The sequence below is a fragment of the Zosterops lateralis genome (genome assembly GCF_965231275.1).
Source record: "Zosterops lateralis genome assembly, chromosome: 7".
In the NCBI taxonomy this organism is placed as follows: domain Eukaryota; kingdom Metazoa; phylum Chordata; class Aves; order Passeriformes; family Zosteropidae; genus Zosterops; species Zosterops lateralis.
Window position 1 is genome coordinate 12,708,567 of NC_139767.1, and position 18,017 is coordinate 12,726,583.

The window sequence follows — 18,017 nt, forward strand, 5'->3', positions numbered from 1 at the left end:
TCTTATGAGAGCAAGAGCTTCAGGAGGCATTTTTAGGGCAGATCGTCTACAGGGATAATGAGCTTCTCCCTTTGGGCAAACAAATGACACCAGGGTGCAAAGTTGACTACTTGTGAGAGCAGTTTGAGAGGTGTGAAACAGAAGAAGAAATAATCAATTACATCCTGTATTGTTTTAGACAGGGAAGAGTTGTTCTACTCCTCTCTCCTGCAAATTCTCAAGCTCTGTGGCTGTTGGAAGCAGGGACTGCAGTGCTAAGGGCAAAGGTGGCCGGGCATAAGGCAGCTTGAAAAGACTCAGAGAAGAACTGACTAATTATTTTATATTTTCATGACATGTATTTTGTTTTCAGCAAGCTACCTTGTGCAATACAGTCCTATCATCTAGGGATGCACATCCTATTTCTGCAAAGTCTGTGAATTGCTAGGTAATGGACAAATGTCTCTTAGGGTAGAAAACTTATCCAAAAGGGTGAGCTGACTTTTTTTTTTCTCCAACAGAATCTAGCTTGGTTAATTCCCATGGGCACCCTCAGAACAAGCACTGAGAGAAAAATGAATGTGGCAGGTGCTGAGTCTTTCTGAGAACACCAACAGTGACAGGCAGTGCAACAGAGAGTAATTGCCTTGTCCAGGAGAAAGAGCAAAGCCTGATTTGCTGCTTTCAGCAGGCCGGAAAAAGATTTTGAAATATTTTGCTTCTATATGCATATTTAATTAAGGCAAGCTGAAACTTCAAAAATATAAGAGTATAAACCAGAAGTAAAACATTTTCAGGTGACCTTTGAAAGTGAATTACAAGATAAATATGACCTTATCACTAGATTCTATTTTGATAAATGCCTTAATCAATTAGGGAATAATTTTTTTTCTTCTCAACTCTGATATGAAATATGAATAGAGGCCGTAGAAAATTTTCTTTGAATTATTATTATTACTACTACTACTTATTCTTCTTGAAGAATTATGGCTTATTGTTGTATCATGGTTTAACCTTGATTCATATTATTGAAAAGAAACAGCAACTTAAAATGCCATGAGAAATCACTTGTATTTAATTACTTCCATGATTGGTTAGGTTATAAACACGGATTCTAAAGGGAGATCTTTGTTACCAAATACAGACCATGCATGTGGGCAGAATGGACACTACAAAAAGGGTAGGAATTAAGTACCTTTGTACAGGACTCTCTGTTTAACAGTCCCAAGTGGAATGACTAATCTCTTAGCCCTCATAGTTACAAAACATAACTAGAACTGGGAGAGAAATGCTCTCATCTTTCAGGAAACAGCTCAAGACTTCAAATGATCTTACTAAACCTGCATTTGTTTTTTATTAAATTGTGTATCAATAATAATAAAAAAATCTGTAACCACAAAAAAGGTAGGTCTGCTATTCCCAAGGCAACTATGTCAACGCAGTTCTTCCTGAAAACTATTCTGCTCCTTCCACCACTGACCATTTACACAACATCTCTCATTGTCAAAAAGTTGAGCAGTTTGAAAGTACTACTACATTCAACATAAGACATATCTTTTGGGGGCTTTTTAACCAATGTAATCAGCTTCTGAGAACAATGCTACTGCCTGGAGGTGAAAAAAGACCTTATTCTTTAAGCATTAATTTAATTTTAATGAATTCACCCAATTCTTTATTGTTACTCAGCTTTGCACCCTGATAACATTTGCTCTTTTCAAATCCATTTCCTCCACTTGTTTACGGCATGTGTAATTTCTTTTCTTGTTTAAAGCATCTTGTTGGATTTTGAGGGATTAACTTGGAACTCTTGTAGCAGGAACTCAAAATTTAGTGATGTAAGCAAGAAATAGAAATGCCAGAGCCACCGAAGAGAAGACATGCGGCATTGCTTACTTAAAGCCCCATCCTGTCCCCCCAAGGACAATAGCTGCTACCAGGATGGCACCAGCGATGGAGCCTATTATAAGATTGGTGGCACTAGGACCTGTGATAAAGGATTAGGGTAAGACACACATAAGAACCAACGACTTCATTCACATTATGTGAAGCATCTGAAGGGTAGTCAAACAATTCAGGGAATAGAGACAGCACACAAGGTGATGCCTCTAGACAGTCTCAACAAGCCCAACTTAACTTACTTGTCTTTAACAATAGGAACAAACAAAGCTGTTGGTCTCTGCATTGTGCTATGCTGACTTCTACCATAGATAAAAACCTAATATTAGAAAGTGAATTTCTTTGTAACTTACTCCATTATCTGCTGCAGGAACAGCCAGCTGAGAACACTAAGATAGTTGTGAATAATTCCTTAACTTAGAGGGAAAAGTATAAATGCTGTATGTTTTAAGACTACAGAAAATGAGAAAGAAATAAAAATCAAAAAGCCCTCTCTTTTTTTCACAGAGCTCCTGAATGAATGAATTAATTAATTTGAGCTGGGAGCATCTAACACCACTTACTTATCAGAGTCCAGACTCCCTACAGTTACATCAATGCTAAATTTACAATTGTTTGACAAAAGCAAAGGATTATATAATAGAGAACAAAAGTTGAAATAAAAGTTTATTTCCACTAAGCTTTCTAAACATCAAAGCATCACTTCATCATCCTCAGGAAGCTGCTGAACAACAAAGTGAGGAAGGGCGGAGCAGAAAAAAAGAGCAACAAAAAGAAGCAGCACAAAATATGTTCGTGCAATTTTCTGAAGAGGGCAAGAGAACATCTAAATAACATAATAATAATTGACCCTTAAGTACTCTCTTTACACAAGACAGAGGAAAACTGACAATAGGCTTGAGTAACATTTGCTCTGTACAAAAACTTCCTATTGCAGTCTTTGATGTCAAACATTGCATCAGAACTCAAGGCAAAATGAAAGCAACTCTACAGTTCTTCAGCATATCACACACTTTTTGTTTAACCATTTACCTATTCAGGAACAGCCTTCAAAAACAGTTTTTACCTCCTAGCCCACTCTCCCCAAGCCAACACTTCTATGCAGCAATTGAAATTTCCTAATTAATTGTTCTGAAACTGAGTTTGGAAAACTGTCACACAGCTAATATAAGGAAGAAACAGGAGCAGCCAGAGAGCAGCAAAGAAAGAGCAAGGGCAGCTAAAACAACTGTAATTTTTAAGCTGTTGGGTTGATATCACAAAGCCTCCTGCCCAGCCCCACACACTACAATAAGCACTTGCCCTAAGTTTTAAAATTTACTGCAGCCACCTAACTTTATTGCCTCTGCTACATGCTTCTCACCTCAGCTTCTGGAGATTCTGATTAGCTAAAAGAAAACCAAGTTTTCAAAATTGCTTCCTGCAGTTCCTATACAAAGAGTATTCAGGAATATGAATTAAATACTTGGACTGAAGAAAAATACAGTGAGGTTTACAGATGAACAGTGCACAAATTTGAAGCAAAAATCAGAAGGTAATTTTGCACAATTTGGAAGAATGTAGTTTATTTGGACTTACCTTTAAGTCACACCTGGCTCAAATTAACAGGCATGAGCATGGTGGAGGGTAAGTGCCATTCTGCAGGCATTGTGGTTCCAATCAAGGCTTGCTTGCAACAGCAGCCTAATGAGCCACCATATCTGACTGAGATCTATAGTTTACTCTGGGTTTCATCAAATGATCTCACAGAACAAAAGACTGAAACCACAGCAAGTGCTTTATCTGTAATAAATTTCATTAGCATTTTTCAAGGCTTAAGCCAATTTCTTTCTAGCCATAGAATGCCATCTTCTCACAAGGGAGGCACAATGATTAATTGATAGTAACATAGTCATAAATTAGATAAAGATGTGCCAAATCATCACTTTTTACATCCCTCTTCTCACTATGTTCCCTGGTTGTTAAATGCCCAGAGATGTGTATCCATTTCATAGTGCATATCTAATCACCAAACAGTAGTTTATTCTTTCAATAAAGCAAATCAGTATTGGTTTTATTTACTATAAATATGAAATAATTCAATCAATTTAAACAGAAGAAGATAATATATGAAACAATTAGGGTCAGGTAATAGAATAGTATAAATATAAAAAATCAAGCTTGTAGCATAGGTAATATGACTAAACAGCAACCACCTATTTTTGAGACTAGATTACTCCAACTGTTGAATCCCAGTTTCAAAATACAGAGATCTAAGAGGATCACTGATAAATCATTGTAAGACAAACTGTGCACATAAAAGTACTTAAAATGAGATTACTTTTATGTCTTATACCTTACTGTACAGATCTTGCCTTACGTTTTATTAAGCATTACCAAATAAATTGTATTATTAATAAACCAGAATTTTGCTACCAGTAAAGGGACATTTACGAAGAAAACTAAAAATTCACATGTTTCAACTAAATAAGCCGCTCTAGTCACTAAACTCAAATGCTTGACAAACCAGAAATAACAGGAAAGTTTTAATAACCACCATACTGTGGGATCATTTTCCATCCAGACTATCACAAGAGGCAGCACTTTCGTACATTTGTTCTTTCCACCACACTACTGCTATAACCTGCAGACACAGATTTATCAGGAGGAAACTCCTGCAGATAACTGCCTGGAACACCTTTTCCTGCAAGGACACTGCTCTGGCATGGCTATTGTACCATCCTTGGCCATCCTTTAGGACTCTGATATAAATCCTACTGAAGGTGTTAAAGCAGAACACACCTGTAACTTCAGTAGACTTTAGACTATTACCTAAATCTTCATCATCGTCAAATAGATTCTATAGGAACTAATACACAACAACATTTGAAACTCTACCAGTATTAGCAAAGTCAAGTTTACTGCAGGCTGTCTTGCAGGTAACAACAACTCTGGTGATCTGATGTCTTTTCTTGCCTGTTGCTTTGCCAGCCAAATCCTCTGGTTTAAGTTATCAAAGCTGAGTACTCATTTTGGTATGAAGTCTGGAAAAAAAACCCATTGCACCATTTTGTCCCCCATGATTCCTGAAGTATGTTCAAAAAGCATTAAGTAATTAAAGTTATTTCTGCACTTTGAACAAGCATTTACAATTTGCAAATGAAGTGGTGAGGAAGGAGGAAGAAGGACAGGTCCTGGCATCAGGTAGTGATGATCACACCCTCCCCTGCAGCCACTCACATTACTGCCAGCAGGGCCTGAAGGGCATTAGGAACAGAAAGGGAATTTGCATTCCCTCCTTGCTTTCTATAAACCAACAAAAAGTAGCAGTGGCTTGCCTTGAATACACATTTGTATCTGAAGAAACCAGAGGACAGAGAAATATTGATGGGATGCAGGAAAAAAGAATGAATAGGAACAAAAAGAATGAGTCAGATAATGAGTTATGAAAGCAGAGGAGGGATGAAGAAAAGCTGGCATTGGTACTGAAGGATACAGGAGCAAGAACAAATGGTCAGGGACACTGGTCAGAGCTGAGTCACTTGAGACAGCAGGTGAGGGAAGAGACAAACAGAAGGGAACAAGGCAGAATGTAGCAAAAGGCAAGTGGTCCTCAACTTGTAGGTGAATCTTCTGCTCCGGAATCTGTCCTCCAAACCTCTACAACTTCCACAGTCTTCAGTTGTTAGTGAACAGTTGTACAAGCTACCAGTAAAACACAGATCTGATCATTCTCAAGGAAATTACCTATTACCTTCTTCCTTCTACTTATTTTCTAATATTGAACGCAAAGGTCTCTACTCTTTTGAGAATCTTGGATCAGTTTCATGTATGGATAGGTTCCTAGGGTTGCAGACTCAGACACACGAAGTGCTGCCTCTGGACTAGGACTGTGTGTGAATGCCTTTGCACTCAGCCTGATTGGAAATCACAGACTGTTCTGCTAACAAGCCCCCTTCAGAGAGGCGCCACTGTCACATGCCAGATGTCATATGTAGTACTAGAAACACGGAGAAGCTGGAAATCTCAGAGCAGCAAAATAGCAGTCATCATTTGTAGTTTGCACAGTGAATGCAGAATGAAGACAGCTCTTACACAGGCCATTTTATATGTGTGTATATATCCATGAACACAAATTTATATAAACCATAGCCTTTGTTAAAACTGAGGTACTGTGATAACATTTAGGATTACTATTTCCTAGAACTATGAACAGACAAAAATTCATATATATTCTTTATACATAAATACTACACTCCAGCACTGTGCCATCTTGAGGTAACAGAATCCTAGCAACACAACCTTCAAAAGCTTTCCTGTAAAACTACCTGTCTGTATGACTGTCATCAGCTTTCATCTACCTAGCTTGATCATTAGACTGAAAGCCCTGCATGTAATGAAGCAGTTCAGTGTATTCTGCAAAATAATCAAGAAATTCCATTTCTCTTTTTTTTCTTCCTTTTTTTTTCAATTTGGTGTAATGTAAACATTTAGACATTTAATTTTTATGGTGACAATGTAAAAATTCACAAAGTTATTGTTTTATGCCCCACATTACCCCAGACAGGAGAAGGTTCAACACTGCATGAGCAAACCACATGACACAGACACAGTCAAATCACACGACAAATACGGTCACCACAGGACAAAGCTAAGGGGCAACACAGAGGGCTCAGGTGCATACGGTTACCTCACACACTAAGGCACCAGACAGAGAACTCAAACTAAGAAAAGTGCTTACTCTATTCCCCACCCTGTGCCTCCAAAAATCACCCCCAAGGCCAGAATGGTCCCTGCCACTGCACCTATTAGCCTGTTAGCAGCCATGCTCACTGTGTGGAGGGAAAAGGGAAGAATTTTTCAGGAAATCATCACATATATGTCTGAAATGAAAACATGAAATAATTCCTCAAAGGAATACTTTATGATATAACCCACTGTTGGATAAACAATTCAAATCTCCTCACAAACCTTTGTTTACCAAATAATGTAGCTTTAAAAATTCTGAAATGAACTGTTTGGTTTTCCTTGAATGCCTGCAAATATTTCAATGAGAAATTTTCCTGTAAATTCCTTTCAGCTTGTGATTCTATTATTTACTCTAAAAGGGAACATCCTCAACCTACTGCTTATTTAAAACAGCCAAAATGTAAATAAATTGCCAATAAGAATTTTTGATCACCAGAAACTTACTGTATCCATAGTATAATTAAGAAAATGAAAACCATTTGGAAACAATTCCACCTCAGGGAAAAAAAAAAAAAAAAAAAACCCACACCAAAAAAACCCCAACTTTTAAATTAATTCCTTTACTAATTATTATTATTTGTTACTGCATTTATCAATAGGACACTCTGTTTATCTATATGACCTAAAAACAAATAACACCTTTTAAAAGAAAAAACGTACCCTAGAAACTTCAGGTAACAGCCTAGAAATTTTGATATGTTCAGATAGTCTCTCAAGACATCGAGGCCTTATTTTTAATGCTTACGGGAATTCTTTTGAGGAAAAAATTGTATACATTTCCTATGTTAGAGATTAAAAGTTTTATAGATTCATTGAGTCACAATGGACCACAAGCAAGCAGCTGAATTTCCTGCCAAATGGGAACTTAGGGACAACAAAGATTTTATAGACTCCATGCTGAGTGAAGTATGTTTTACAATATTTTGGAGATTTTTTCCTGTTTCATAAATATACACACACAAACACACACACACTCTTGAGACATAATTTCTATATTAAAATAAACAAACACTTCTCCACTAGTCAAATAAAGGCCTAATTCTGCAAATTAAATTGCAAAGAAGAATCTCATGTGTATATGGAGTCCCACTGATTTCAAAACCCACACTCTAAAGTAATTCAAAGTTTCTGCAGTAAAACTAACAAGAACTTTTTGTCTTCCCCAAACTGCTAAAAGCAATGTACATCTACTAGTACAGGATACAGTAGGTTGCTGAGTTTAGAATAATTCAAGAGTCATGTATTAATAGCAGTATAATTAAGGACTACTAATTTTTTTACCCTGAAATAGAGAATGGAGACAAAAAGCAATTGATGGATGATGGAAAAGTCTGAAAAGTGCAGCAGAATAGCAGTCAATTGTCAATTTTCACAACAATACATAAATAAATAGCAACACTCCCTAATTATACATGTTCTAATTGTGGCAAGAAAAATGCTTGGAGTTTTGGTGTGAAAAATCTTAAACCTAATACATGAATTTTCACATTGTGAGTGTTTCATTTCAGTCAACCCTATGGCTAAGGAAAAACAAGTATTTTGTTTTCTATCTTAGGCTTGTAAACTGACATATGACATAGGGAGCAATAAGGGATAAAAACTTAATGGAAGCTACTCTTGAGTATGTCCAGTTGTAACAACAAAGGAAACTACTACTGTACTCTTCTGCAATCTTCTCACAACGGAATTCCTCTATAAGCACACAGAAAGAGGTCATAGTGTTCAGTCTCCTAAATTCATCTCTAGATGATTCAACATCAGTAAATTACTGTAACACCGTAAGAAAAACAATCCATCTTTTGAGATCATTGAATCACCTTGAACAAAAGCACAGTCTGCCATTTTGCAGGGGACTCCACTGAAAAATGCAGTCTAAACTTTGCCTGAGTCTGCTGGCAGAAATCCATGCACATTCTATTCATTTAAGGCTTTTTCCCAGAATATTTCAACAGTGATGTATTAATTTTCACAAAGGTATTTCCATTCTGAATTAGATGAGTTAATCTGACTTACAGTAATTTATCCAAGATTAGTGTACCTTCTGTGTTACCCTTCCTATAGACATTTTCACAGAGGAGGGAATTATTTCTTACCTACCAGATTTGGAAATGAGCAAAGTAAAATTCATGTGCTCTCAGTGTCACAGCTGTAAATCCTGCTCTCCTTATCCACACACACAACAGCTCTGTAGTGTTGGTATCAGGGTTTTTTTTGTTTGTTTGTTGTTTTTTTTTAAAGACTCTCTAAGCAGCATTCCACTGTCAGGAAGGTTTTTAGAGGAAATGGAATGATAAGTGGCTTGTAAGGCAGCATACAAACCAGGCAGCTCTACCCTGAACAGTGTTGGAATTGGGAGTCCAGGAAGCACCTGTACAGATTCCCCATAAAAATCTGGACTGGTCTACAGGGCCTCCTTCACAATAGTAACTTGTTTCAAGATGATCTCTTCAAACAGTTATTGGCAAAGGTCTACTGGAACCATTCTGCTAAGGGGTAACAGAAAAAGGCACACAAGACAGATGTAGAGCCATTCTAGAGGGACAGAGGACCAAAATCCTGTCCTTCCTTGAAACCTTGGTACTTTTAGAGTAATCAATTAGACTCTGAGTCCTCAGGACTACATTTTTGAAGAACTCTTTTCTCCATCTGCCTTGCAAATGGAGCAGAAGAACCTGGAACTGGGAACTTTGTCTGTAAATGCATAAGTCTGGATGAATATAGTCTGATGTTAAACAGTGCCCTGATGACAGGAAAGACATTTAAAAAAAACAAACTGGACAGCACAAGTCCAAAGATATCCTTTGGCAGAGGAGTCAGAGAGAAACTCAAATACTTTCCTTACTCTTTGAAAAAACTTTTGGATTATTGCCTCAATACCTCCTCTTTGTATTTGTACTTCATATGTAGTTGAAATATGTACCAAGTACAAGCAACAATGATTATAAGAATAATATAAGTTCTCAAAAATCTTAATTTCTTTTTTTCTTTCATTACAATATGATTTCAAGGAATCTGATTTTACCAGGGACATTCAACTTTTTATGCTACAGTTCTCTGAATTAGTTGACTGAGAAAATGTCCTGTAAATGTCTAGTAAAATATAAATATTCAATTATCATGTAAAAAATAAGAGCTACACGAAGTCAGATCCCAATCACAATGAAGACAAACATTAAAAAATAGAGAATAAGGGACAAAGGAAAAAAAAATTACCTGTTGAAATCCTCCCCAAATTTATTGAAAAAATTTTAGAAAAGTAAAAGTTTTATCAATTCTCGAAGTAGAAAAATCTACTTCCTCTACATGAAGCAGAATTTAACTCTCTGGGTATAAACACAGACAGGAAGCAGAATTTAACTCTCTGGGTATAAACACAGCTGTACCATAGTATTTGCTTTTTATGTGCTAATTCTGCTACCATGTATCAACAAAAAAACCATCATAAGTACTTAAAAGAACATAAAAACTGAAACAAAACACAAACCCTTGGGTCCTTCATCCTTCTTGCCACCAGTATCCCTGACAGGATCATCAATGCTGCAGTCTGTCCCAGCCCAGGAGAAATTACAGATGCAAGTGGCTTCATTACTACAAACCTGGAAAAAAACCCATAAATGACAGCAGTTAGTTTTTAGCTACATTTTATTAACATGTCACACTGTGTTTAATTAACATGTAATTAGACATTTAATTCATGGTATAAAACTTATCTATTTATATATTATAACAATAGCACTGTGTGTTTGGAATGATGTTACACACCTGGAAGTTTGCCTTAACCCTCCTAACACTCTCACATGCAAGGAGAAGCAGAACTGGTTCTGTCATCACTGGCACTACACACCTGCACAGGCTGTGAAAAATAACAGCCATTTAGCTACACTAGCTAGATCTTCACCAGCCAACTATCTGGACTTTGAGCCTAGACGCCCAGAAGGGATACAAACTTTTGCCTTTGAAATGTTCAAGACATGGTTACACTTCCCACTGTCGCATTTACAGCTTGCTCCCATGTGGAACAAAGTCAATATATTTTCACTGGCTTTGTCAGCATTTTTCCTAAGCAGCAATGAGTAATGCTTGTCTGGCTTCTAAAAGAGGGAACAGTTCTTCCTAAGTTTACATTTACCTGAATGACTTCTAAAAAAGGACTTAGGACTCTAAAATTGGCAGTGTACTTATTAGATAGAGAAAAACCTATCCAGTGGACAAAACCTAAACCACCAAATCAATAGTAAGAGTTAACAGGTATAAACTTTCCATATGAAAAAGAACATGGAATGATGTTGCTAGAAGAGGTTACTGGGGAAAAAAACATGACACAAGAAACAGACAAAGAATGAAGTTTTGATTATAGACCTAGAAATGAAGTAGCTCATTAGAAAAACAGCTAATAATGTCTTTTGGACACTGGACATAATGTGAAAAAAACCCAGAAAACAACCTACCCACAAATGATTTTAAATAGCACATGTGATTTTTTAAATTCAACTTTTATCATGCTCTGGTTTTAAGAAGCACCCACTGGAGAATCTTACCTAAGAAGTTGAAGATAAACTCATTTTATGGCAGGTTGGATCAACTGAAATACCCTTTAAAATTAGGAATTGTAATAACCCAAAACAGAACAGGTAAGACAGTTCACTCACCCTTCATGTCACTCTCAAAATATACCAAGTTGATTTCTAATCTCCTAGATACTTTACTTTCCAATTTTAATTTTTTTCTTCTTGATTTTGAACCTAACCCTCTACTTTGAACGACTCATTTTCATATTCAAGTATAGACAACAAGAAGAAATAACACCCTTCTTGCATGAAGTCTAGCCCTTTAGGCAAGTATTCATCTTACTGAATCCCACAGTGGAAAGGTTTTATTGGTATTTAAAACAGTGATCTGTTCATCAAAAGAGACCTAACATCTTAGACAAATGAACTTATGGGTAGAATAACAGAACATAATTTGCATGAATATAAAATGATACACTTTGGGTCTGTTCAAGGACTCCATTGAGGACCCACAGTCTGGAATTTTAATTATTCAAGCCACAGGCTATAAATCTGTGAACACAAGACCAACTTTATAAAGATGTTAATGTGCAAGAAAAAGTTTAATTGAAGGTGGCAAGTAGCTTGAAATATGGGTAGTACATTACATAAGTCATTACAATAACTAATGTCAAAGGTCTTTCTTGCTATTAACAAACCCAACTCTTTGGATATGATTGCCAAAAACAATTTGAGAACTTTCCTAAAATTATTTTTATGCATCAGAAAATGGCAGTCTTCCCCTGAATCCAACATTCATTGTTTCAGATCAAAAGGTCTTAGGAAGATGTTCAACTGTTAGGATCAAGTAGAGCAGAGAGAGCTGGGGAAGCTGAGCAGTTCACTCCCACTACAGACTCACCCCATGACCAGAACAGACTTTTCCATTGGAACCAATGGGACAGCTGCTTATGTTCAGGGACTGAATTGGCAGGCACTTTTTGTCCAGACACATCATCTGAGGTCCACATGGAGCTCCATCCTCCACATAACCTAAATCTGTATCATCATCTAAAAGAACATGAGCACCACTAGGAGAAATAAGTTTTAAGATAGTATTAGTATTATGACTGGAATCTTTTGAAAATATTAAAAGCGTGTCAACCTTTCTTTCATTTAAACATTCAGACAGACTGACCAGAACTGTAGAGTTTTTCTGTCCATCCACAGCAATGACAATGTGTTCCAGTTGTCAAAATAAAAATAAGTCTAGATTGGGACTTAAATACTCAAGAAGGGCACCTTGGGCTTTGGGGATTATTAAGTCTCTGAGAGACCATGCTTTTTTCTTTTTCTCCTTCTTTTTTTTCCCAAATACTGTGAAATACTACTGCTAGATAAAATACTAAAAAAACAACTTCCCACGTGATTTAAACAAAACCACTAGTGGTATAATGGAAGAATTAAGAATCACCATTCACTCAGGACCCAACTATGTAAGAGAGTGTTCTTAGGGTGACAGCAATGTCACCATGTCTTCAAATACAAACCCAGTAATGCGCACAGACTCAATAGTACAGCAGACTGAAACTCATTTCCTTATTCTTTAACTGAACTCTAGCTGACCGTTTTATCCTGTCATAACTCTGCAGTTTCCTCTCTCTCAGCCTTCACTTCACTACAGCTGTTTCTTTGAGTATTTAATACTCAAAAATCACTGTATTTAAAATACAGGTCTTTGGCAATTACAGACTTTCACCACCCCCAGAAGAACATAATGCTGAGCATTAAGCTCTGACTGTGAAGTTCTGCTATTGGAGGGATCAAGCAGAAGATTCAGGAGTATAACTCACATTTTACCCTATTTGAATGTGGAATATTGGCTTTTTATGGTTTGGGGATTTTTTTTAATCAAATTAAATACCACTCAGAATAATGATTTTGATGGGATGACCTAAAATTCACAGAATCTCACATTTATGTCTGTCTTAATTCAATTAGGTTTGACAGAGATAAATCATGTTGGAATACTGCATTATCTTTTACCTGCAGTCCACTATGCGTCCTTGATGATAAAAAGAATTTGGGATAATTTCTCCTTGAACTTGACCAACTCGTGGAACTCTAGTAAGATTAGTACAGAGCAAAAAGCCACAGAAAACATCACTGGAAAATGAAAACATAAATCAAAATATTACTGTTACAGTATGAGGTAAACTTACAAAAAGGAAAATCTGGCAATGGTGCTGCTGATCACAGTAATATATTACCATAAGCCACATGATAGACTTTCAGAGTGCAAGCCTGGAAATAAAATACTATTTCATTTAAATGATGAGAGGCAGAAACAAGTCATCGTTCATTCCAATGCACCAGTGAGTGCTCACATGAGCACAGAATGTATCTGTGCTCTAGGAACAATCCAGTACAAGTAAGAGGGGCCAAACTGTAGAAAACTATATCATGATAGGCTGAATTTCTTTTCCCTCTCTCTGGCAGCTTACACACCATAACGTTAATGTCAAGTTTGAAGTTTTCATTGCATTTTATTTCCCTTGCAGGACAACAGAACCATAGCAACAATTTTTACTGTGCAGTTGTGTGTGCCCAAGTTTTGGTAAAGAATCTGCTTTTTTAAATATTATTTTATATCTTCAATAGAAGGATATCAGCTAATACTGATTGTCCTAAGTCACAGAAGCAGCTGGATGAATACTGGAAATTGATTTTGTTAAAACTGAAAAAAGCCTTAAATAGCCCTTCAGCCAGATCAGTCCTGCATCTCTCTACCAACAAAGAACAGCTTTTATAGGAATGAGGGGTTTAACATACACATCAGAATACAGTATCCTCATCTAAATATTTAAAAATCCATTAAACAACTCCTTTTCTTATGATCCTATCTGAAAACTAATAATAAAAAAGCCACCACACAAGCATCAAATAGTCAAAGAAGGAAAATATTATTCCAAAACTGAAATTTGTACGTACATAATTAAAAATTACAAAACAGAAATAAATCAGGAGAAATTTAAGTCTATCTACTAATGGTCATTAACTTGAAAAGTAAATTTAATAAAATATTCATATAGTAATGATCACATGGAAGTGAATCAGGCCTTTTCTCTGTAGCATCCAAATGTCTAATGGTCCTCTCTGGTCGAAATAAAGGTTGGAACAAACTTGAAACAGCACAATCTGGTGTCAGTCCCAGAGCAAGTGTACAGACTGTGTGTATTTGCAGTCTAATTTATCCCTGCCAAGGCTGAGGTGTTTTTATGTTATGAACTTGTGACTTTTTGTTGTCTTGTCCCTCAGCTCCTCTGAAATAATTGAAGTCACAGTATATTTTTCTGAAAATATAGAATTCTTTACAAGTGTATTGCTGAGTCACTGATGCATCAGAGCACAACTTTTTCAAGATGCAAATCTCATAAGGGAAAGAAGATTCAAAATAATGCAAAATAAGCTGCTGAAACATGCATGACAAAGTAGACGATGTTAAACTATACCAGTCTATTTAAATGACATATAATCTCTACCAAGCTCAACTTACTGTTTGCTGCACTGAATCCATCGGTCTCCATCCTTTCCACAGTTTCCTTTTGTTGTGCCTTCTGTATTAAGCTTTTCGTAACAAAATTTGTCAGATCCTGAAGACTCTGTTGATGAAGAAAAAAGAAACATGCTTTCCACTAGCAACATGACAGCTTTGAAACTTGCATAATTTATTACAGCCATTCTCTAATTTTTTTTAATACGAAACATCAATTTAAATATACGGGTATGTGCACAATGGTATTTTCCAGTGACTAAAAGGGAGAACAGGCTAAACTGAAATACCTACTGATATGTTCAAAATTTGCTCTGAACTTCCAAAAGTAGCCCCCAAGGTGTCTGTATTGTATTCTGCATATGAAATCTATCTGTGGTCTAATTTTGTTCACTTCATAACAGTTGCACATAGATTTAATCTAGTTATTTTTCACTGCAATTTTTCCTGATCTGCATTTCAGATGTTATATAGGACATTTATGATAAGCATATATTCTGACATCAACTCAATGTTGATTTTATTCTAATTTTCAGATGTTCACAGGAAACCAAACTCAAACAAAGTGTAATTTTTACTTATTTTTAGGAGTAAAATTCTGAACTAATAGGTTTTAAACCCATAATTATTTACTGACGAGCTCATTTGTTTTTTCTAAAAATGATTCTAAAAAAAGAAAATAGAAAAGCACAACAATTCTATAGAGGAAGATAAAATAGTAAGACAGAGTGGCCTCAGTGGCAGTTATGATTGGAGAAAATGCACAAGAGCACACTAAATGCCAGAACACAGGACGTTCTGGTAGTTCTACTCTGCTGAATTGTCTCAAAGTCATTACACAGAACATTCAGCCCCTCTCTGCTGCAAGCAAAGCCCATTGCAATTGCAATTCTATTTAACTCAATACTTCTGGTCTTAAATCCACACTATGCATTTTTCAGTTCACACCAATGTATGAATTTTCCTGACTTGGAGGATAGTATAGGAAGGAGAGAAAGGCAAGGTGGAGCAGCTTTGGCATGAACCACTGATGGGATAATGGAACTGGTGACTGTCATTAAGAAAAACCCCAAAACATCTGTTTTTGGACTATACCCAAAAAATCCTCAACCCCCCTCCCCTCAGCAGCATTTGCTGCCTTACCCAGATCTGCAGCCACATCATGCCAGAACTCTCTCACTGACACCACTCCCAGAAGCAGAATTCCATTTGGCAATTGAGCCATTCTCTCACTGCAGTCTACTCACTCTACTGATCAGAAAACTTTAACTTGGAGTGACAAGAACAAAAAATGAAAATAAGAAAATTCCCAAACAAAGGCAGGAATTAACTAGAAATAAAATATGTTTAAGGTAGTTAAAGTCAACCTACTAGATCCCCAGATATATTTGCACTGATTATCTCTTGTCTTGCATTCACCATTATAGCAACGACCCTAAACAAAACACAACATGTTAGCAATGAGAACTGAAAACAACTTCATCTCCTTCCCCTCCTACAACAAATATCTCATTTTCATTCTTCACACGCCATGAATTTGGGTACATGAAGTACACATTTTGGCCCAGATTCCCAAAGCCAGTCTGTGTCCAATACGTACTGACATTTAAGGAGTTGCTTTATATTTTTACATAGTTGTAAAGAACTTATTAACATGGAGTGTAGTAAAAGATCTACATATAAAATATAGAGATACCAAGTAGATTTCAAAGTAGAAATTATTACTATTCAGAGTGCATAAAGTACAAACAACATTGATGTTTAACGGATAAAATTTATGAAGAAATATGGAATACAGGATTTTAAAAAATCAATGCCAAAACAAGAATGTCTATTTGGTTGATCCTATTTGGTGATGTGCAGGGATTTTAAAACATTGCATACCTGATTAGAATCACAGGCATACCCATCTTGTTTATGAAGATTTGGTGGACACTGAAAAAATATTAAGAAACTTTTTTGCGGTGTGTACTGTAATAATACATCAGAGTATCACATAAGGAATTTTCCTGCTTTAAAAAAAACTGCACAACATATAAAGAGGGTTGAAAACATAATTAATGCAATAATCTTTATAACTAAAAATAGAAATGAAAAAATTAACGTCTTGAGCCATGAAATACAAGGTTTAAGCTATAGATCAGGCAAAGAATAAAGAAGGATGCCTGACACAAATATTATACACAAAACCCTGAGAGTTATAAAAACCAAATAAACCTAGAGAAGTCATCTTTTGAGTCCACTTAGATTATTGTTTTCATGAGTTTACAATAGTTTATACTCCATTATTACATCATCATTTTGGGCATATGACTGTGCAGTTTGTTAATACAGTTTTCCTGTTAAATGAATACAAAAAGCAGAGTGCAAACAAACATCAGTAGTGCAAGCAGAGTACATTTCTGCACACATACCTGTCCAGAATCCCCAGTGCAGAACTCTGCAATGTCACACTCATTCACTGCATATCGACAGTCATAACCTCGTGGGAAAAACTAGAAAATTAAAAACATAGTTCAGCACTAAGAATACATGTACATAAGCTGCTCCTTTTCCTTCTACCTAAACACACACTTTGAACTTTAGCAGGCTGCACATGACTGCCATGGACAGCTGAAAAGAACAATTGATAATGTGGCAGCAACACTCACAAGACACGATGTATTACAGCAGGGTCCATCACTACAATGAGCTCCGTTAGAAAGAGAGCACTTCTTACAACAGTCTGCGTAGCATTCCTGAAGAAAAAAATAAGCAAAAAAAATAGTTTCACATTTTAAGCAGGTTTTTTTTTCTTCACAATCTTTCCAACAACAAACTATTACATACCAGTAGATAAAAAATTCAGTTTAGCACTGATGATTTGTAATCATCAGCTGGAAGAAGTCTTTGCAATACTCAAATACTAAAAGGAAAACAGCGACATACAATGCTATGGCAACACAGGGATTCACATCTTCTGAAGCCTGTGCCAAATTTATGCTGCTTAGTTCAACAGTATTCAATGCAGGAAAAAAACCCCAATCTAATTACAGGTGCAATTATATTTAAATACTAGAATGAGAACTCAAATCTAGAGGGGAGATTTCTGCAAAAACATTATTGGTGTATTTCTGCAACAGTGAAGAAAACAACAGTTTACTTATTCTGTCTGAACACAGGCACCAGTACCCAAAGGATCAGTAAGGAATCTCCCACTCCAGTTATGCTATCCAGGAAAAGCAAAGGGGTAAGCTCTTATCCAGTGCAACTTAAAAACTGCTGGGAAACAGCTGTATCTTGTCATTGGTGTAACAGGAACTGTTCAGAGGACACTATCTTTGCACTCACTGTCATTTGAAAAAATGTTTTAACACAGGCCTTTAATGAAATTG

At 36.2% G+C, this 18,017-nt stretch overlaps 1 protein-coding gene across 5 annotated transcripts in view; it reads right to left on the minus strand.

The window, feature by feature from the left end:
* The window catches only part of ADAM23 (ADAM metallopeptidase domain 23), a gene marked incomplete at its 5' end in the record, with an annotated part of 69,166 nt that overhangs the window by 7,426 nt on the left and 43,723 nt on the right, over positions 1 to 18,017 (minus strand). For 2 of the 5 annotated variants that reach the window (XM_083864696.1, XM_083864693.1), the window contains 9 exons: positions 1,873 to 1,963; positions 10,088 to 10,199; positions 12,013 to 12,181; positions 13,137 to 13,256; positions 14,647 to 14,752; positions 16,015 to 16,078; positions 16,528 to 16,578; positions 17,058 to 17,138; positions 17,295 to 17,381. In XM_083864696.1, coding sequence (XP_083720822.1) covers positions 1,873 to 1,963; positions 10,088 to 10,199; positions 12,013 to 12,181; positions 13,137 to 13,256; positions 14,647 to 14,752; positions 16,015 to 16,078; positions 16,528 to 16,578; positions 17,058 to 17,138; positions 17,295 to 17,381 — 881 coding nt within the window. Of the gene's footprint in view, positions 1 to 1,872; positions 1,964 to 6,595; positions 6,687 to 10,087; positions 10,200 to 12,012; positions 12,182 to 13,136; positions 13,257 to 14,646; positions 14,753 to 16,014; positions 16,079 to 16,527; positions 16,579 to 17,057; positions 17,139 to 17,294; positions 17,382 to 18,017 lie in introns of all 5 variants that reach the window. The other 3 variants (XM_083864692.1, XM_083864695.1, XM_083864694.1) reach the window with 2 other exon arrangements.